The 22,292-nt window shown below is 29.3% G+C and overlaps 2 protein-coding genes across 2 annotated transcripts; both read left to right on the top strand.

Moving 5' to 3' along the window:
• The first annotated feature begins 12,266 nt into the window (after positions 1 to 12,266).
• LOC107643898 (phosphoglucomutase, cytoplasmic) lies at positions 12,267 to 18,571 on the top strand. The gene is made up of 19 exons (XM_016347648.3): positions 12,267 to 12,412; positions 12,576 to 12,667; positions 13,021 to 13,102; positions 13,229 to 13,284; positions 13,687 to 13,800; positions 13,980 to 14,042; positions 14,704 to 14,823; positions 14,941 to 15,041; positions 15,360 to 15,419; positions 15,520 to 15,619; positions 15,723 to 15,880; positions 15,975 to 16,070; positions 16,188 to 16,251; positions 16,329 to 16,410; positions 16,521 to 16,693; positions 16,771 to 16,847; positions 16,972 to 17,104; positions 18,007 to 18,123; positions 18,233 to 18,571. The coding sequence occupies exons 2-19, from the start codon at positions 12,587 to 12,589 to the stop codon at positions 18,302 to 18,304; spliced, it is 1,749 nt and encodes a 582-aa protein (XP_016203134.1). The 5' UTR covers positions 12,267 to 12,412; positions 12,576 to 12,586; the 3' UTR covers positions 18,305 to 18,571.
• Positions 18,572 to 19,425: 854 nt separating this feature from the next.
• On the top strand, positions 19,426 to 20,688 carry LOC110272275 (protein FAR1-RELATED SEQUENCE 4-like). The gene is made up of 2 exons (XM_021124324.2): positions 19,426 to 20,125; positions 20,206 to 20,688. Exons 1-2 carry the CDS (start codon positions 19,593 to 19,595, stop codon positions 20,357 to 20,359), a joined length of 687 nt encoding a protein of 228 aa, XP_020979983.2. The 5' UTR covers positions 19,426 to 19,592; the 3' UTR covers positions 20,360 to 20,688.
• The last annotated feature ends 1,604 nt before the right edge of the window (positions 20,689 to 22,292 follow it).

Here is a 22,292-nt window from a genome sequence, read left to right as displayed (position 1 = left end):
AATAAAAATATAAATTTTCAAAAACTTCAAAAATAAAAATATATAAAACCTCAAATAATAAAAGAAGCAATATCGTATTAAACCAAATCAATTACATTACAAAATGATTTTTTTTTTTAAGAAGAAAAGAACAAAAAAATGTTAGTATAATTATCTAGAATTATAGGAACAATTATAGATAGAGAAGATGATTTTTTTTTTTAAATAAAGAAGAGCATAAAAAAATTATTAATAAAATTAGAATGACTTTCTAACATTTATTTCGAGTGTTTTTGAATTTGAGCTCGTTTTAAAAATATAAAAACTTTTGTTGAAAATAAGTGAATACAAAATAATGAATTGGGGTAAATTTATAAATAATTTTGGCAATTCCATTGAATGGAGCTCTCCATGAGAGTTCCATCTCTCCATGAGAGTTCCATCAAATACTTTACCAACTTTTCAATATGGTGAATTAATTGTGGTGGATCATGAAAGTTGGGGTCTTGGGGAAAAAGAGATTTAAAGACATGTGGTTCGGTACCACTGCATAATTGTGATAAAATGGAATAAACCTTTTGAAGCTTCGAATATTATGTAAAGGGAAGATATATCTATGGATGGTGCATGCAATTTGTAAGTTGCATGTCATTTGATTAGCTGAGGTAAAATCTGCGTCGTTCATGTTACCAAATATCATCGGCCATTGTCTGGGTATCATAAATTTAGCATAATGAACCTATCATTTGCAAATTAAAATTTTGCTTATAAGTACTCTATATATATATATACACACGTAAACGTCATGTGTAGTAGGGGTGTTCAAATCCAAACCGATCCAAATTAAACCGCTCATCCAATTCGATCCAAACCGAAAACCGATTAAAACCGCACTAATTCGGATTTGATTGGATTCTATTTTTTGTAAACCGCTGGATTGGATCGGATTTCGGATCTACTTTTCATAACCGATCCAATCCAATTCAAACCGCACAATGTGCTATAATATTATTATTTTATTATTATATTTACAATTATACTTATAACATGTTCAATTTGTTATACATTTTCCTATTATTCATGTATTATTATTATTTAATAAATATTTTATGTTCAAAATGTTATTTATTTATTTATTTTAACTAATCTATAATTTTATTTCTATTATTATGTTATCGTTAGTTTTTTAAGATATTGTTAAAACTAATTATGTCATTGTTGATTATTTAAAATTTGATGTTGAGACTTGTTATATGTATTTAATTTTTTTTATTTAAAAAACCGCAAATCCAAACCGATCCAAACCGCTTGTAATCGGATCGGATCGGATCGGATTTCCAAAAAAATTTCATCCAATCCAAACCGCACCGCACATAAATTAAGCGTTCGGATCGGATGACTTTTTCCCTTAAAACCGAACCAAACCGCACCGCGAACACCCCTAATGTGTAGCACGAGTTGGAAGCTTTATTTTGTCATGGGCACTTTTTTAAGTATTTTTTTATGAAAAATACTATGTGTCTTTTAAAATTCAGTTTTTAATTAACTTTTTAATTTAAAATAATATTATTTAATTAAATTTTAATTAAAATATATTTTTAATTTGTAGTCTGATAAGTTAATAATTAAAATAAATTTAAATTTTAAATACTAGAATTTTTCTGATGACTTACAGTCTTACACATTTTATAAAGTAGTTATTCTAACATTTTTTTATTCTCTCTGTACATTTTTCTTTCTCTTGTACGCTCTTTTCGTCTTTTCTCTCTCTCACGTTTTTTCACAAAATTTTTCATAGAAAAATACTACTTTTCTGTACGTAAATTTACTATTTCATACTTAATATTTTATTATTATTAGATGAGTTGTGCTATTTTATTTTTATTTGACTTGAATGACTATGCATACTAACTCAAAACTCATTCATCATCATTGTCGAATGAAATTTTAATAAGATCAACATTTGAATTAAACAATAAATGAATTATCAGTCGATGCATGAATATTCTTTTCTTCTTTTTTTTTCTTTTTCTTTCTTTCTTTTAATTTTTTAATTTTTATCTCTAGAATGATTAGAGAAGACCACCAACATAAAATTATTAGACCGAATTAAAGATAAATAAAGGAACAATTACATATATAAAATTATTAAGTTATCCAAAAAATATTTTTAAAACACATACAAAATCATAAACTTAAAATTTAAATTTAAATTTAAACATTAAAAATAAAATTAATTTTTTATATCTTATTTGATTAAAGTTCATCTAATATTTTTTTTTAATAGTTAGAATTTTTTCTTACTTATTTGAATATTAATGCTTTAAAAATTATTAAAATGTACGTAAAAATTCGTTTTTGTTTTCAATTGTAATACATCTAAAATTATTAAGTGAAACATAATATTTTTAAAATACATCTAAAATTATAAATAAAAAATTTAAATTTAAACGTTAAATATAAAATTAATTTTTTTATATCTTATTCGATAAAAACTCATCTAATATTTTTTTTTTATTATTAGTTAGATTTTATCTTTACTTATTTGAACATTAACACTTTTAAAATTATTAAAATGTATGTTTGTAAAAATTGGTTATTTTTTTTAATTATTACACATCTAAAATTATTAACTTATCTACAAAATATGTTTGAAACACATCCAAAATCATAAATCTAAAATTTAAATTTAAACGTTAAAAGAAAATTAATTTTTTTATATCTTATTCGATAAAAACGTATCTAATATTTTTTATTTTTTATTAACGTTTTTAAAATTATTAAAATGAATAATTAAGCTAAGTTTTTTAGATCTTATTCAATAAAAGTATATCTAACATATTAGTTTAAAATATGATCTCTTGTAATGTGGGTTAATAATTAAAACCCTTAAGATTTATTTTTTGGATTTTAAAATTAAAATCTTTAATTTTACTGAATTTAATTTTTGGATGTGTATTTAAATGATAATTTGTTAATAATTAAAAATGCTAAAACTGAAACAGAAATTTTAAATTTGAAATTTCAGTTTTATTTAATTTGTATTTTGAATGTGTATTTAATTTTAAAAAGACACTGAATTTATTTAAATGTGCTTGTTTTAATTTTTTTTTAAATTATTATAATAAAAAGCTGAATAAAAGATCACATTTAAAAGATACCTAGTCGTACTTTTTTTTTTATTATGAGAGACTATTTTAAGGGACTAATTAGTTTAAGCATTTTCATTTTTATTTTCAAAAAAAATAAAAATAAGACATAAAAAATAATTGATTAAACATTTTAAAAATCTTTTTCACGAAAATATTTTCAAAAAAATAGAACAAAATAAAAAATGCTATTTTCATGTTTTAAGTCTTTTTAGTTTTAACTTTTAAAAATGTTTTCAAACCAAAAACGGTATTTTTTTGTTTTGAGAGAAAAGTTTGAATCTTTCCTACTCGTTTATATATGTTTTTTTCTCATCTACATTCACCCAATGTATTTCTCTTGTTTTTGTCCGTCTTCTCTTCCTTTCTCCATATGTTTTGTTGTTAGAATATCTATTATTTACCTCCAATTTATACATACATCTCTTAAAAAAATAATTTTATTTTTATTTTTATTTCATTTGACCATTTCGATTTTTTATCTTAGGTTTAATTTTTGTATCTTTGAGTATATATACAAAGTAATTAAGGAAAAAATAGAACTTTAATTAAAATTAAAATATGTATTTATTAAATTTTTTATTTTATTTAGTATTGAACACGTACTCTCCAAATTAACATATATTTGTTAAATTTCTTTATTTTTTACCTTTATTTTTTCGTTTTAAAAAAATAATTTTGCTATGAAAATAATTTTTAAATCGACAATCAATTACAAAAGTATCAATAATAAAAATTAAAAAATACACAAAAATTCAAAAATATTAATAAAAAAGTTGGTTTTTTGTTTTAAATTTTTTTAACTTTAATATTTATTTATTCATTATTTTATTAATAAATTATTTGTTAAAACTTGTTTACATCAATCAATTTTAGTTTGGCGTAAAACTAATTTTAGTTTCGATTTTTTGTTCAATTAATGTTTTTATTGTTATATAGTGCTATAAAAAATATAAAACCAATCATATATACAAGAAATACTAAATTTTTCTAAAATAGTGTAAAAAGATAGTAATTTATTTCATATTGATACCGTATAAAATTAATTGTTAATTTAATAAAAAAATTAAATAACTAAAATCGTACCTTTAATAAAAATATAGTTTTGTGATTTTAAACTATTGAGAATAAATTTTGAAAATAAACCAACTAAATATATTTTTATTATTTTCGATACTTAAAAATAAATTTTCCTTTTACAAATCAATCACCTTTTCTAAAATGCAAAAAGTTAAAAATAAAAATCATTTTCAAAAAATAAAAACAGAAAACGAAAACAAAAAAATATTTTCACAGACCAATCAACACCTAATTTATAAAAAAATCTAATGACGACAATATATTCTTCGGACATTAATAGGCTAAATGAGAACCGACATATTATGAGAGTGTTCGATCATGAGGTTGGTATTAGTTTGTCGAGATTATTCTATTTTATTTTAATTAATTTTTTTAATAATTTAAAGCTTTTTAGTGTACAAAATTTGTGTTCTAAGAATAGTTAATTAAATAGTGACATTATTGACTTTATTGTTAAGTAATGAATTTATTTTTTAGAATAAAATTTAAGGTGTCTACTTTTTTAATGACTTTTAAGTAGTGACATTGATATTGAACATGTTTTTAGTGAAAACATCTTTTAGGGTTGTAACTTAGCACAATTATTTTTTTTTAAACAAATTAAGTTTTACATTTTTATAGAGACTTAAGGTGTTTAGCTGAGACGGATTAGCCACACAATGACACTTCTTAAGATTCTGATGCTATATCACATGGAGGCCAACTTCGAACATAAAATAGAACTTATGGACTTCTTCTTCAACAATATCTTGATCTCTGTCTTTGTAGAAAGATGATAATCCAAGACACGTATATTTCACTTACCATGGCATGTACTATCATACTCCAAGACGTGGTTGAACACTTAGAGTTGTGTATAGATGGAGATTCGGTAGGTAGGTGCATGAGGAATTTTCAGAGGTACCATCAACATTTGACCTAAAATTGGGTAGAGAAACTACTCAGAGATAGGCCAACCGAGCTGGCTCAGGTCAAAAAGGACATTTTTGCCATCAATATGACGTGACTTTGAAGAGAATGTAGTATATTCTTGTTGATGTTGATCCTCAGACATGGCGCAGTTTATCTAGTACTATATGATGATGCTCATCAAGGGTATTTGATGATGGACTTGTCGAACAACTTTGTCCATATTCGATGGTTTTCCTTACTAGTGAACATCACAATTGCAAGGTTGTCCTAGAAGTCGGCAGTGTTGGCGTGGACTTATAGATCCCTTAGTAGTGCGACTGATCGGGATACTACAGACATTGTCGGATGCCTCCTCTAATTGTTAATTAGATATAACATAGGTAAACAATTAGATATAACATAGGTTTCCTACTAAGGGACCTAAAGATAGAGGTGTCTCGACATTTCACTTGGTTGTTAAGTGATATGCGAGCATCTTTCTTATCTTTTTCTAATGAAGTTGCATTTGAATTTGTTAAGTTTAATCAAGATTTAGGTATTTTAAGCCACTATAAACGCTACTTTGAGTTGTGTGCAAGTTGATCAATTTCAAGTAATATTCGAACGGATTTGACAAAATTTAGGAGGAAGAAATGGAGCCTGAACAATCCAAGAAGGTGGCGCCAAACTTGACAATCACAAGGCTTTCATTCGTTGCTGGCATGGTGGCGTCAAACTTGGAATTGGTGCCAGGATCAATACATGCACACATTCATTTTCGGACAGGGTAGCACCAAACTTGGTCTAGCCCAAATTTGGTGCCAGTTTCATATTTCAGGGTGGTCCCCACATCTCTATGAAGCCAGCAACGTGATCTTTTAAGAATTTTGATTAAAATTTTATTTTATTTACAATTAGAAAATATATTATTTAGTTTTAGAAAATATATTTTACATTAATTAGGGGGAAAATTACTATATTAAGTCAAGGATAGCAAAATTTTACACAAATCCGCCAAACCAAAAACTAATTCATAAATCCACCAATGCACATTTTTATATAGTTCGAACCAGGTCAATTCAAACTCAAACTACATGTAATTCGAATCAATGTGATTCGAACTATGTACACACGCACACACTCATTAATTCGAATCAATTTGATTCGAATTACACACAGTCATTCGAATAAGGTGATTCAAATTACACCCCAGCACGTAATCTCAAGTAATTCGAATTTGATCGATTCGAATTATTCATGGTATAATTTGAATTATGCTGTTAAAAAAAATAATTTATTAAAAAAATTTTATTAAAAAATTAATAATTTATTAAAAAATTTAATTTAAAAATTAAAAAAATATATTTTATTTCATACATTAAAAAAAAGCTAACAAAATATTTAATTACGAGACTTCTTTAAAATATTAATGAACTTCCATATAATACTCTTTTGTCCATTTTTAATAGCTCATGAATATTTTTTAACAAATTTTTTTAATAAATTTATTTAAATTATACTACAAAAAATATTTTATTCTATGCAAAATAATTTTTTAAAAAATGGTTTAAAAAATATTAGGAGTACTATAAAAATTTGTAATATTCTAGTGACTTAGGTAAATACATGCATGTACTCAAATTTTAAATAAAATACTGTACATAGTCAATAATCATTTAGAAATTAAAGAAAATATTTTATTCCATACAAAATAATTAAAAAATATATTTTTTTCTATACAAAATAATTTTTAAAAAATGGCTTAAAAGATGTTATGAGTACTATAAAAGTTTGTAATATTCTAGTAATTTAGGTAAATACATGATAAAAATATATTTTCTTTAATTTCTAAATTATTATGACTATGTAGTGTATTTCTTTAAGTCCTAAGTCATTAGGACGTTATAAATTTTTATAGTACTCCTAACATCTTTTAAGCCATTTTTTAAATTATTTTGCATAGAATAAAATATTTTTTGTGGTATAATTTAAATAAATTTATTAAAAAATATTTATGAGCTATCAAGAATGGGCAGAAGAGTATTGTATAGAATTTGAATTGCTCACCATATAATTTGAATTAGAGTGATTTGAACTTTCCCATGGTAATTCGAATCATGTAATATCTCACCATATAATTTAAATAATTTTATTAAAAAGTTATCATGAATATTTTTTAATAAATTTATTTAAATTATACCACAAAAAATATTTTATTCTATGCAAAATAATTTATACCAATGGCTTAAAAAATGGTTAGGAGTACTATAAAAATTTGTAACGTCCTAATGACTTAGGATACTAAAGAAATACTCTACATAGTCAATAATAATTTAGAAATTAAAGAAAATATATTTTATCATGTATTTACCTAAATCATTAGAATATTACAAACTTTTATAGTATTCATAACATTTTTTAAACCATTTTTTAAAATTATTTTGTATAGAATAAAATATATTTTTTAATTATTTTGTATGGAATAAAATATTTTCTTTAATTTCTAAATTATTATTGACTATGTACAGTATTTTATTTAAAATTTGAGTACATGCATGTATTTACCTAAATTACTAGAATATTACAAATTTTTATAATACTCCTAACATTTTTAAGCCATTTTTTAAAAATTATTTTGCATAGAATAAAATATCTTTTTTAGTATAATTTAAATAAATTTATCAAAAAAATTTGTTAAAAAATATTCATGAGCTATTAAAAATGGACAAAAGAGTATTGTATGGAATTCGAATTGATAGCTCATTAATATTTTAAAGAAGTCTCGTAATTAAATATTTTGTTAGTTTTTTTTTAATGTATGAGATAATATATATATATATATATATATATATATATATATATTTTAATTTTTTAATTATTAATTTTTTAACAGCATAATTCAAATTATACCATAAATAATTCGAATCAGTCAAATTCGAATTATTGGGATGGGATTGCGTGCTGGTGTGTAATTTGAATCACCCTGATTCGAATTACTGTGTGTATGCGTGTGTACATAGTTCGAATCACATTGATTCAAATTACATGTAGTTTGAGTTTGAATTGACCTAGTTCGAACTATATAGAAATGTACATTGGTGGATTCATGAACCAGTTTTTGGTTTGGCGGATTTGTGTAAAATTTCGCTCTTCTTGTCTTAATATAGTGAATTGCCCTTAATTAGGATTAGATATAAAAGAAGAAGAGATATTGGCCTAAGGTTTATTCTTCTCTTCTTCCGCACTTTTCACAATTACACACTTTTTTTTGCTAGGGATTACTTTCTCCATGAGCAACTAAACTTCCCCTGTTAAGGTTAGGAGCTCTGTTTATTCTATAGATTAATACTATTATTCTCTACTTCTGATTAATACAATGATTTACATTCAAGAATTGGTTTCGTTTTTCATCCTAAAGATTAGAGTATATTAAAAAATAACTCTTTTCTAACTTGAATTCTTGTTGATTCTTGTAAAAGCTACATCACTTGAATTATAAGCTTGAAACTAAATTCTCATGAACCTCTGATTATCTGAGTTTAATGTGATACGTGACATTTAATCAGATTATTTTTGGGTCTTTAGGATTTTGTGTGGCTTGAAACTAGGGTTTGAACTTAAACCCTCTAATGAGATTAAGTGACCAAGGAATTGACGGTTAATTGAGTTAGAGAAGGATTAAATTACCAAAAAATTGGAGTCTAATTACTTAAAGTTGCTATGAATTGAATTTTTGCAAAATCAAAATAGTTAATGAGAATTGTTAATCTAGAAGTCTAAACATCTCTAAAATCTTAACTGTTTTTTCACATATTTCTCACACCAAATTTACTGTTTGCTTTATGAGTTCCTGAATTATTGTTTCATGTTTTTAAATCTTAAAACACTATTTTCTGCTTGTCTAACTAAATGAATCACTCAATCATTGTTGTTTGGTCCATCAATTCTCATGGGACCGATCCTCACTCATCTGAGGTATTATTTGGTACGATCCAGTGTACTTGCTAGTTAGTTTGTGGGTATAAAATTCCGTACCAAATTTTTGACGCTATTGCTGGAGATTGACAGTAATTAACAATTAACTATTGTTTGATTGTTTAGATTAAACGTTTTACTTTAATTTTATTTAATTTCTTTTTTTAAAATTTTCAAAATTTATCTGCTTTAATTTTTTTTAATTTCTGAAATTAAATTTAGTTTCTCCTAATTTTTAATTTATTTTAATTACGTGTGCACATATATAAAGTACTTATGAATATATCTCCATCAGAGTAGGCACGAAATAGTTATGAATATATTTCATTAAAGACGAAATATGTTTAGTTAGCATCTACAAATATATCTCATCTACAATCGAAAACACTGTCAATTTTTTTACGTATTTTATATCCAATAAAGACAAGATACCTTTATAACTATTTTGTCTTCTATGCGACTAAAATATGTAAGGCAAAGAAAAAACATAATTTTTTTGGTCCGTGCCTACATGCATAGTATTATATTTATTTCATGTATTTGGAGGAAAAAAAATCCATGAGCAAAACTATGTAATTTACATGTAACTAGCGAAATACACTCAAAGGTTAAATCCATCTCATACTCAAGGTAGCGAAATAGAATAATGCTTTCTTGTTTGTGAAATACGGAAACAAAAATGCTATGTGCTAGAGTGTATATTAAAATCAATTATTAAATTAGTTATTGTTTATTTATGTATAAATATATAAAATTTAATTTATTTTTAATATGTATTTATATTTTAATATATATTTTATATTAATTAATAACTAATTTTAGTCTACATTTTATAGCATAATTATTAAAATCGAACTGAACTGGTTAATTCGGCCAAAAAATTAGTAAATCGAACTTAATACCGGTCTAACTTGGTCCAAGTTTAAGATCGTTTAAGATAAAAAATCGGCACGAACCGGTCAAACCTAAAATGAACCGATAAAAATTGGTCAAATCCGAATCGAACCGAACTGCTTGGATTACAGTTGAGACGCGTTGACGCACCAGCATATGCTCCATGTCTTGACAAGTGTCAAGACTTGTGAATTTTGAAAAATTTTCAAAATGACCAACATGGGGTTCGAACCCCTTCATTTTAGAACCGGACCGAACCGCTCGAGTCGCAGTTGGAGGGAAACCTACGACACGTCGACGCTGGGCAACATAGGATGAATTATACCACCCAACTGTAGTGCTTCTTACAAATCTATGTACAAATTATAATACATATAGCAATATTTTATTTTATTTATATTTAATTTATTTTAACTGTAAAGTCACTCATTTTTAAATCAATTATATTTTTATTTATCTATAAATTTTATTAAATATATACAAATTAAAAAGATAAATAAAAAAAATTTATTAATCACAATTTATTTTTTCTTTTCATGATTATATGATATCTATTAATATTATTTTTTAATAAATTATAGAGTAAATGCTCAAAATGGTCCCTGAATTTCAAATCGCTATTCAAGTTAGTCCTCGACTTTTTAAAATGACCAATTAAATTCCTGAAATTCGAAAAACTGCATCTCCGTTAGTCCCTTGCAGAAGTGCCATCTAAGCGTTGATGATGTGGCATTCCAGCTATATGCTGATGTGTACCAAACTTGAATTTGATTCAAATTGGTACCTGAAATTGCTTAATAATATCCACATTAGTCCATTTTTAATTATAAAACCCTAATTTTTAAATTATTGTCTTCTCTTCTTCGATCTCTCTGCTGTCTTCTTCTCTTCTTCGTCCTCTCTGCTATCTTCTTCTCTTCTTTGACCTCTCCACTATCTTCCAATTCATCTTGTTTTCTCGTCTGCATGAGTGATGGTGGGTGGTGGGGAGAGAAGCCAAAGTAGCTCAAGTAGGAACAACTCTGTAGGGAGACCTTATGGCAGCAAAAGAATGTGCAACAGGGGAGGTAAGAACGCCATTTTCTGTAATTACAGACTTCGGATGGTGATGAAGTACTCAACGACGACAGAGAATCCTGGTAAACTATTTTATGGTTGTCCAAACTATGAGGTAAGGTTTATGCCTCTAAGAAAATGTTAAGATAGTTTCACTTTGAGTTTGGATTCACTTGCGTTTTTTACTTTGTAGCATGGAATCCATTGTAATTTTTCCTGTTGGGTTGATGGAGGTGAAGACTAGTTTGTGCAACACCCATTTCACCAAAAAATTTGCATAAGTTCAATTGAAAAATGACAAATTTAGAAAGTGATGTTAATACCTTGAAGATGATGATAATGATTACCTTTTTAAAAGTGGAAAATATATTTTAGTTTAATGGACGAACCTGCAAGGATACATATAATTTAAATCTGTGTTGAACTTAAAATTAATACAACCGCATTAACTTGTAATTAAAATAGTTTTTAGGTAAGTGTACTGATGTTGTAGTTCAGGATGAATATGAACTGGAAGATAGCGGAGAGGACGAAGAAGAGAAGAAGCCAGCAGAGAGATCGAAGAAGAGAAGATAATAATTTGGGAATTAGGGTTTTATAATTGAAAATGGACTAATTTGGATATTATTAAGCAATTTCAGGTACCAATTTGAATCAAATTCAATTTTGGTAGCATACAGCTGAAATACCACATTATCAACGTTTAGACGACACTTCTGCAAGGGACTAACAAAGATGCATTTTTTCGAATTTTAGGGATTTAATTGGTCATTTTAAAAAGTCGAGGACTAAATTGAATAGCGATTTGAAATTCAATGACCACCTTGGGCATTTACTCATAAATTATATAATAATAGGTAAAGACTTGCATGCAATTGTTTTAATATGAAGTTCATAGTTGAAAATTGTCTAACGGTTCTTAAATATCAACTTCACATAAAAACAATTGTATGTGAATTTTTATCTATAATAATATAATAATAAAATAAATATAAATTAATTAATAAAATATTAAAATTTAAAAATGATAATTATTTTTTATAAAAATAAAATAAAAATACTTATAATAAAAATAATTAAATTTTATATAATTATTTATTTATATCAGATTAACCGGTTTGACTAGTAACCCACCAATTAAATCAGTAACTAAGTGATCCAGTAATCTGACCGATTCGGTTCTGATAACTATGGTTCAGTTATATCAAAATATAACACAAAAATGTAAATTTTTAGACCTTTGTGTAATTTGAAAAATATTTTTTCTTTCATTACAATAAAAAGGTGTACACAAGATTGCTCGAAAATTCGAAAACAGGGGACTCTCGCCCGATAAATTCCCTGTCGCACAAGCGTCATCCCAGCAGCAACTCAACACTTCCAAGCTGGTACGCTCATCTTCTCCTCCCCTTGTTCGCTTCGCCCCATGTTCCTCACCCCCCCCCCCCCCCTCTTCTTTTCTTCTCTGTAGTTAATTAATGATCACTTCTCTCTCTTGCATATACTTCTCACTCACACTCACGCTCTCTGTCACGCTTGTGCTCTGATCAGGTGACATAGCCATGGTTGTCTTCAAAGTTTCTCGCGTTCAGACCTCTCCCTTCGATGGCCAGAAGCCCGGAACCTCTGGTCTCCGCAAGAAGGTCTCATTTCATATCCATAGATTTCTCTTTTTTATTCTAATTTTTCATTATCTGGCCATTGAATTACTGGATCGTACTTGAACTTATATCGTCTATGTCGGATCTGTTTGCGATCAAGCTTCTACACTCGCGATTCTGTTTCTGATGGGTTTCGCTTCGTATTTTTGTGAATCGTGATGGATCAGAGATGTATGCATCGTTTTGCATGTTTTCATCAAAGTTCAGTGTCGTCTAGAGAAATTAGCGATCGCATTGCATTGCATTTGTGTTGTGTGGTGAGATCTGTTATGTTTCGCTTGGCTTGGATTGTTGTACCTTCTGATAATGGATTTTTGGTTGGATCATCATTTCAGGTGAAGGTGTTCGTGCAACCTAATTACTTGCATAACTTCGTTCAGGCCACCTTCAATGCACTCACTGCTGAAAAAGTTAGGGGTAAGTGTCCTTTCTGATAAACCGTTGAATTTTGTCTAACTGTTTTCCTTTCATCTGTTTATTATCAATCTTTCAATTATACTGAATATGTTGGATTAATGAGAGTGGTTCCTTTCATATTTCTAGGTGCTACACTGGTTGTATCCGGTGATGGTCGTTATTTTTCAAAGGATGCTATTCAGGTATATTTTCACGCAACAACTTTCTTTTTGCTATTTTATTTTATTTTTTCGCATTCCTTTTGCTTTTCAATGTATAGTTCTTGGTAGCTAAAAAAACTTATATTTCAGTTAGTATTGATCCCTGGATAGTGGTCGTTGATGTAATCTATTTGAAATGAGCTGTTTACCTTTGGTGTTTATTAGTTAGCATGGTTACAACTGTTCAGTATTGATTAGTTAGTGCTGTCTTGTCCAGTCAGCTATTTCGTTTCTTTAGCTTACTGTACCTATTGGCTCTGCATTTATTTACCGATGAACTTTTCAAGGCGGTACACATTTCTTGCTACACGCCACAGTGACATACCTATCTTATTAGTCTCATTAGCATATTGTACATTACTGAAAATTTTAATGAATCTGCAGATAATTACTAAAATGGCAGCTGCAAATGGAGTAAGACGAGTTTGGGTTGGTCAGAATGGACTGCTTTCAACTCCTGCTGTATCTTGCGTTATACGTGAACGAGTTGGCCCTGATGTAAGTCATAGTTACTATAATCTGCGTCTCTTTATTCTTGCCTCTTTCTTTTCATAGAAAGTATTTTATTTTATTGAAGAAGTCCATTATTTTTATGAGTACGTTGCAAATGTAGGCAACCAATCTTCTTCCCTGCTTTATAAAGCAAACACTAGGTAAAAGTTGTGTTATTTGTACAGGGTTCCAAGGCAACAGGTGCATTCATACTGACTGCAAGTCACAATCCTGGTGGCCCTCATGAGGTGAGTGCTGCATGTTTGCTATTATTACTCTTATAATGACATCTTGTATGTTGATTTGATTTATAGATTTGTTACATCTATTTCTCATATCTAAACTGTGTAGGTTGACGTTTAGCCTGTAGCTTGGTTACAAATAATTTTTAGGTTGATGTCCTTTGATTTTATGTAGTTTATATATGCCAGGAAGAACACGGTAAAACTTTCAAAAAGGGAAAAGTTTATTAGTAAGCCTCAGATGATACTGTTTAGAAGGATCTGTTTCTGATATTAAAATCCAAATAATAAGAAAACTGGAAAAAAACATTTGCAACCTTGATCTAGGTGAACACCAAAATACTTTATTCATGTGGTCATGGCAGCACTCCTGAGCATCTCCCCTCCTTTCCACAAAATTAAAAGGCAAAAAACTAGGTGAATTGCCTTGTTTTCAATAGACGATGGTGGACATAGAAAATTGCCGTTTTTCTCATATATCAGTATGACATAAATTAATATGAAGAGTATTTTTAAAGGTGCAAGTATTCAGTTGATGGATATTTGACTTGGCTTCTAACCAAGTAGTTGACTAATTCAACTTTAACTTTATTGTAAGATATTATGGTGAACCCTTGTGTATGAAGTTAATTGTGATTGATTCTTATTGCCCTTTGGTTTTATGCAGGATTTTGGTATTAAGTATAACATGGAAAATGGTGGGCCTGCACCCGAGGGAATTACTGATAAGATATATAAAAATACAACTACAATTACAGAGTACTTGATTGCTGAAGATCTGCCAGATGTATTACTTGCAACCTGTTAAAAAATATTTTTTTTTTTTCGCAATTCTTGTTAATTAAGGTTACTAGGTGCTTTATGTACCTAAACATTGTTCTTAACTCTCCATTTGTTTTCTCAGGTGGATATCTCCGCATTAGGTGTTACAAACTTTACAGGCCCTGAAGGACCATTTGATGTTGAGGTGTTTGACTCAGCAACCGATTATGTAAAATTGATGAAGTACGCTATAATTTTGACTAGATTAATGTTATATCGTATAGAAAGGACATTTATGAAAGTATATTTCCTTGTTCTTTTTTTTATGACCTGCAAACTAGTTAATTAAAAGAAAAAAAAAAAATGCTTGCAAATTGGTCATGCTGCAAGATATTCTTGTAAAAAAATTTCTTGCTCTTTACATTTTTGAGTATGCAGCTGCATTGGAATTACTTATGATCTAGTTCTTGCAATTAATAATTTTGATGTTCATAACATACTAAAAATATGAATACCTTCATTGTGCCTCTGCTGATTCAGTCCTTCAATGAAATTGTGCAGGTCAATTTTTGATTTTGAATCTATCAGGAAACTGTTGACATCTCCTAAATTCTCATTCTGGTATATTTTGTGGATGTTGTTCTGATAAGCTGTGATATGAAATATTCTTGGCTCTTTTCTTCATCCCAAAATTTGCTAACTTTCTGTGATATTGTTGAAGTTATGATGCACTACATGGAGTTGCTGGAGCATATGCAAAGCGTATTTTTGTGGATGAACTTGGGGCACAAGAAAACTCTTTACTTAACTGTGTACCAAAGGTCCTATTTTGTTGTTGGTTGATTCCAGGTTCAGCTTTGAGTTATTCTGAATGATATGGTTATGATATACTTCTAATTTGTAAATTACTTTTATTGGATACAGGAAGACTTTGGAGGAGGACATCCAGATCCCAATTTGACTTATGCAAAAGAATTGGTTGCTCGGATGGGATTGGGCAATTCAGAAACACAAGGTGAGCCACCAGAGTTTGGTGCTGCTGCCGATGGTGATGCAGATCGCAACATGATACTTGGTAAAAGGTATTGACACCTAAATTAATGACAACTTAATGATAAATTTGAATATAATCTAACTGTTAATTTGTAATTTGTCCGTATACCTTGTTTCTTTTAGGTTTTTTGTCACTCCTTCAGATTCTGTGGCCATTATTGCTGCAAATGCTGTTGAAGCTATACCATACTTTTCTGCTGGCTTAAAGGGAGTTGCCAGGTTTTCATCCCCTCTGCATGAAAAACCCAAATTTCTTGATCGACCATTGGCTGTCAAGTTATTCCCTTGTCATGCTACCAATATATAATCAAGTTTGATTTGTAAATATTTTTGTAGGAGCATGCCAACCTCTGCTGCCCTGGATGTTGTGGCCAAGCATCTGAATCTGAAATTTTTTGAGGTATATTGTTTTTCGAATTATGAAGTTTGAGAAAAGGCATATAAAAATATTTAATTTAATTTCTCATTCGAATCCAGGTTCCGACAGGTTGGAAGTTCTTTGGTAATTTAATGGATGCTGGTTTATGTTCAATCTGTGGTGAAGAAAGTTTTGGAACTGGTATGTGTTGGCTATTTTGTGTTGAAAAAGCAAACTGCAAATGTTATGATAATGATAATCAACCGTCTAAGCTTTTATGTCTTGTGATTATTTCTTGTGTACTTGGATAGGTTCGGACCATATTCGTGAGAAAGATGGAATCTGGGCAGTTTTGGCCTGGCTTTCCATACTTGCATATAAAAATAAAGATAAACTCCAGGACAAGCTTGTAACAGTTGAAGACATAGTTCGCAACCATTGGGCTACTTATGGGCGTCACTATTATACTCGATATGACTATGAAGTATGTTCATTTTCTGTACTACGTTGATATATTTTACTTCACAAATCAGTTAACCTGTTCAATTTTGTTTCTTAAAGAATGTAGATGCAGGTGCAGCAAAGGAGCTGATGGCATATTTGGTCAAACTGCAGTCCTCCCTCCCAGAAGTCAATAAGTATGTTACTTTTACTACCCCAGCATTATTTTCATGGAAACTGCTTAAAATATATTTCCCGTGCTAACATTGTGGTTTCAGACTTATCAGCATAATCTAATAAATTGTATTTGCGTTTTGTTAGGATTGTTAAGGGAGTAAGATCGGATGTTTCTAACGTTGTCAATGCTGATGAATTTGAATACAAAGATCCTGTGGATGGTTCCATTTCGTCACATCAGGGAATCCGGTATTTGTTTGAGGATGGATCAAGATTGGTAAGTTTACTTGGATTTCTTTTTCCTCCCTTTTTTTTTTTTTTTGTGGGTCTGGGTGCAACTTGGTAGACACTCTTACTAGCTATATGAAAAATGTAAAGTGTTAGGAAAATAACTAAATAAGGACATTTAGATCGAAAGTTCTTTTTTAGTTCGTCTATCGCCAGTGCTGGAAATCCAAGATCAACGTGGTTTTCTTTCCCGTAGGATAATTTTAACGTTGACAATTTGACACTTCCCGTCAATTTGTTTTGATATCTAAAGCTTTCTTTTTAAAGGTAGACTACTAGAATGATATTGGAAAATTCATGTTGCTGATATCTAAAAAAGATACGAACAACAAATAAGATTCCTCAAAATTTTAGAATTTGACAAAACTAACTAGGTATTATTCAAAAAGGGTTTTGATGCCGACTTCTTAAAAATATGATTAGAAAAAGAAATTTTTATTTTTAAAATTTGGTGAATTTAAGTAAGTGAATTTATTTAAAAAGTCTTGGGAGCCAGCCGATTTTAGCAATTTTGGCCAGCACAAACACCAAATTGTTTTCAACAAATAAATTTTACTGATTTATGAGAGCAAATTCTGGTAAATATTGGTACAAGCTGTGTTGACTAATGTGCAAATTCTAGTAAATATAGGTGGTGCAAACTATGTGCTTTATGTGGGCAAACTCCTGGAAATATGAGTACAAATTATTGCTGGTCCAAAATGATAATATTTGCTTGTTATGTCGTATTGCCGGAATTTATTGTGATCTTTTTTAATGGCCAAAATTTAAATAAAAATAAAAGAAGAGGTGAATTTTGTTTCAGTTTTTTGTCCGAACTTCTGATTACTATTTTAGTAGTTTATCTATTTTTTAAAAAAATTTATATTTATGTTGATACTGCTGTCCTAGATTTTCCGTCTCTCGGGAACTGGATCAGAAGGTGCAACTATTCGACTATACATTGAGCAGTACGAGAAGGATCCATCAAAAACTGGGAGACTTTCCCATGAAGCCCTTGCTCCTCTTGTAAGATCCTTTACATAATAATCAACTGCGTATATGCATTTCATTGCTAAACCTGAAATCGTATGGCTGGCGGACTGAAATTAATCGTCAATTATTATTGTTATAACAGGTGGACGTTGCATTGAAACTTTCGAAGATGCAGGAATACACCGGTCGATCTGCTCCAACAGTCATTACCTAAGTGAATATCGGTTTTAATCCAAGGCTTGCGCAAGTCGTTTCTTGTCTATCTTCATTTTAATCTTCTGAGTGCCCAACCTTTGCTGTTTGGGTGTTTGCCGTCCCCGGCGCTTGAGTGGAACATAAATTACTGCAACTAAGTTTTGATGTGCTCAATAATTTAAAACTGCCGTGTATGTGTTGATTATACACGTTTTGCGATTTCTTTTTACAATAATGCTCTGCATTCAAGTAATTTCTCTAATCAAGGCCAACCATGTTATTATAATATTATCTCTCGCGCAGCGCCACCTTTTCTTTCATGCTTTTTCATAAACCTTTTCTTTCATGCTTTCATAACAGATTTTTAACGTAAATTTTTTTTAACCGTAAAGTTTCATTCTTCGTTCTTTTTTAACGTAAAGCTTCTTTGTTCTTTTTCGATTTCGCTGATTTTTCTTCAGATTTTCGTTAATTTTCATTGTGTTTTTTCTTTGATTTTTTCTCTTTTTTTTTTTTTCAAATTTCAATCTACATTTGAATAGTATATTATTCTTCTGAATCGAATAGTGTATTATCAAAACAATGAATGATTCAAGTTCAAATCTGTTGAATGAGAGCGATTTGGATTATTCTTCTAAATCGAATCAAGTGGATAAGGTTTACACCGGTCTTTATTTTATCTAGTTTCATTCTTCAACATTTTGAATTGAATGGAATGGAATGGAATTGAATAAAATAATAAAACTAGTGTTTAATTTTCAGTTCATTTGGTATTATACAAGGTTTTATTTTGATAATATTTTTAGTTCATTCTAAAATGCAAGAGTTTCTGAATTTGAATTTATATAATGGACATTTTTCGATTCATTTGTTATTACACAATTATCATGTTATGATATTATTTCGGTTCATTCTTTAACAATTTTGAATTGAATAGAATGGAATGTAATTGAATAAAGTGATAATGAATAATTTCGTTTTTCTTTGCTAAAATTAGTGTTGTTTATGAATTTGAATTTGGATAGAATACAGGAGTTTCTGAATTTATAGAATGCATATATTTTGGTTCATTGGTTATTACACAATAGTCTTGTTATGATAATATTTTAGTTTATTTTACAGTCTAGGTGTGTTGTCGATGAACAATTTGTTTTAAAGGTTGGGATGACTTTCAAGACACTCGAAGAAGTTAGAAAGTTCTACAAATATTATTCCAAACTTGCTAGTTTTTCTACCAAAATAAGGAACACCACTCGGAAGGAAGATGAAATTAAGAATCAACTAATTATATGTAGTAGAGAGGGGAAATGGAATTCAAGATATCTCCAACTCTGAAGGCAAACCTCTCAGCAGGAATAAACTGTCCAGCTAGGATTTATGTACATATATTGACGGACGTTGGTCTTTGGATTATTTCTAAAGTTGTTCTGAATCATTCACATCCTTGTTGTCCTGATCGTGCAGATATGCTTAAACAACACAGGGAGCTAAGCATGTTTGTGCGTCGTACCATTGAAAATAACGAGGAAGCCCTAATCAGACTGAGTAAAACATATAAGTCATTTGTAGCAGCAGGAGGTAGTCATCATGAACTAAATTTTATTGAAAAAGATGTGAGGAATTACATTACAAGGGAAGTGCGGAATATTTTCGAACAAGATGATACCAAAGAATTTAGGAAGCACTTATTAAGAATGAAAGAGAAGAATCAAATTTTTCTTGAGCTTAACCTAGAAATTGATCACTTTATCAAAAATGTATTTTGGGCTGATGCAAGAAGTAGGGCTGCGTATGAGTCTTTTGGAGATATTTCATTTGGTACGACTTACAACACACACAGGTATTCGGTTTATTGTGATATAATATTCGGTTCATAGGCATAATAAGTTTCGGTTCATAACTGTTGGTGTCCATTTGCAGGTACAATATGGTTTTTGATTCTTTTGTGGATGTGAATCACCACGGTCAGTCGACACTTCTCGAATGTACTTTGATGAAAAATGAGGATATTCATCCATTCAAATGGTTATTCGAATATTGGCTTCGTTGCATGAGAGGAAAGGCACCAAAATGAATTGTTACCGATCAATGCGCATCGATGCAAAGGACTATTAAGAGCTGTATGCTAACAACAATTCATCGGTAGTGCATTTGGCATATCATGAAGAAAATCTCAAGTATATTAAATGAAGCGACATGAAGAAATCAAACAAGAGATGAGTCATTGTTTGGAACTTGTTTACAAAAGATGCATTTGATAGAAATTGGAGTAATCTTCTCAAGAAGTATGGTGTTGGAGGCAATAAGTGGCTTTCAGGTAACTGAGGTTTCATTCGAATTAATTAATGTTATTTTTCGGTGAAAACGGGTATAAGTTTCGGTTCATTTGCAGAGCTATTTGAAGATCGTCATTTATGAATTTCAGTTTATCTTGATCACCACACTTTTGGGTTGGGATGAGAAGCACACAAAGGAGTAAGAGCATGCATGATTTTTTTAACAAATTTATTACATGTAATAGCTCCTTGATTCAATTTGTAAAGCAATATGATAATTGCCTAGGAAGCAGAGAGCAAAGAGAGAGAGAATTTGATGCTGCAGATTTTCATACTGTCATACCATGTGCAACAAAATCATCAATATAGGCTCAATTTCAGCATGTGTATACTCATGAGAAGTTCAAGAAAGTTCAAACACAATTTAGAGAAAATGTGAATTGCATCACAAGATCAACGCAGTCAGTTCTAGGTTATACGGTATATGAAGTTGTAGAACAGGTTTCTAACTTAACATTTAACAAGTTTGTTGTTACATATGATGCGATATCATACGAAGTAAAATGTCAGTGCTTATTGTTTGAGTCAAAGGATATATTGTGCCATCATTCTTTGAGTGTCTTAAGCTTTGAGCAAGTAGATAAAGTGGCACTGAGATATATATTGGAACGCTGGAGTAAGAACGTAAAAAGGAGACACACATATCAAGAGCAACCAAGAAAAGCCTTTATTGGAGCCAAAAAATAAGAGATTTGATGATTTAGTGTTTCACTTGCACAATATTTGTGAATTTGCATCAGAATTCGTGGAGTTGATTGAAATTTTACACCAGACTTTTGATAATGTCATGGCTGAGATGCAAGAATATCAAGTGAAAAGTAAAAGCAAATGTTCGTTATCTCACGAAGATGCTACGTTGAATGATGTTAACGACCTTCAAAGTCCCCCACGTGTTAGAACAAGAGAACGTCCTAAGAATAGACTGGGATAAAATATGGAAAAAAAGATCGCAAATGCAACAAAGAAAAAAAAAAAGCCAGCTCTAAGCGAGTTTACATTGATTTGCTTTTGATTAGGAAAAAATGCGTTTGTGCATTTTGCTAATATATAATTTATTTCTTTTTGCAGTTGAACCTTTTAGATGGTGGATCAATGATTCAGTCAAGCTCCAACCTTTATCATGCACAGAATATGAATTATCTCAGAGAGGATTATAGAAATGGTATTTATTAAAATAAATTGTGCTAATATAATGTTTTTCCCTTTGATGGAAATGAGGGTTAATTTCTTGTGTTATTTTTTATTGAATAGCTACATTTTGTTTTTTCAAACTAGTTGCTGTAATTGTGTTATGGTAAATAGTTTTAGGTATTTAATAGAATACATTTCGATTCATGTATGACTAAATTTCGGTTCATTTGAGTTTTAGTCATATAACGAGGGTTAATTTTTTATTTATGTTATGTTTTATTGAATAGTCACTTTTTGGTTTTTCAAATTAGCTTCTGCAATTGTATTTGCGGCAAATAGTGTAGGTGTTTCTGCAATTGAATAGTCATACAATGAGGTTCATTTTTCGGTTCATTTTGTGTATAAATTTTGATTCATTTGTGTTTTTGCCGCTCTTGAGGTTTAATAAATACATTCAACATATTCGGTGTGAATTTAGGTTCATTCAAATTAATGTGATTTTAATATAGTCTATAACGCACTAACTTTTAGTACCTCATG

Source organism: Arachis ipaensis, chromosome B5 (genome assembly GCF_059453495.1).
Source record: "Arachis ipaensis isolate K30076 ecotype BB chromosome B5, ASM5945349v1, whole genome shotgun sequence".
Lineage (NCBI taxonomy): Eukaryota > Viridiplantae > Streptophyta > Magnoliopsida > Fabales > Fabaceae > Arachis > Arachis ipaensis.
This window is presented reverse-complemented; position numbering and strand designations above follow the sequence as displayed.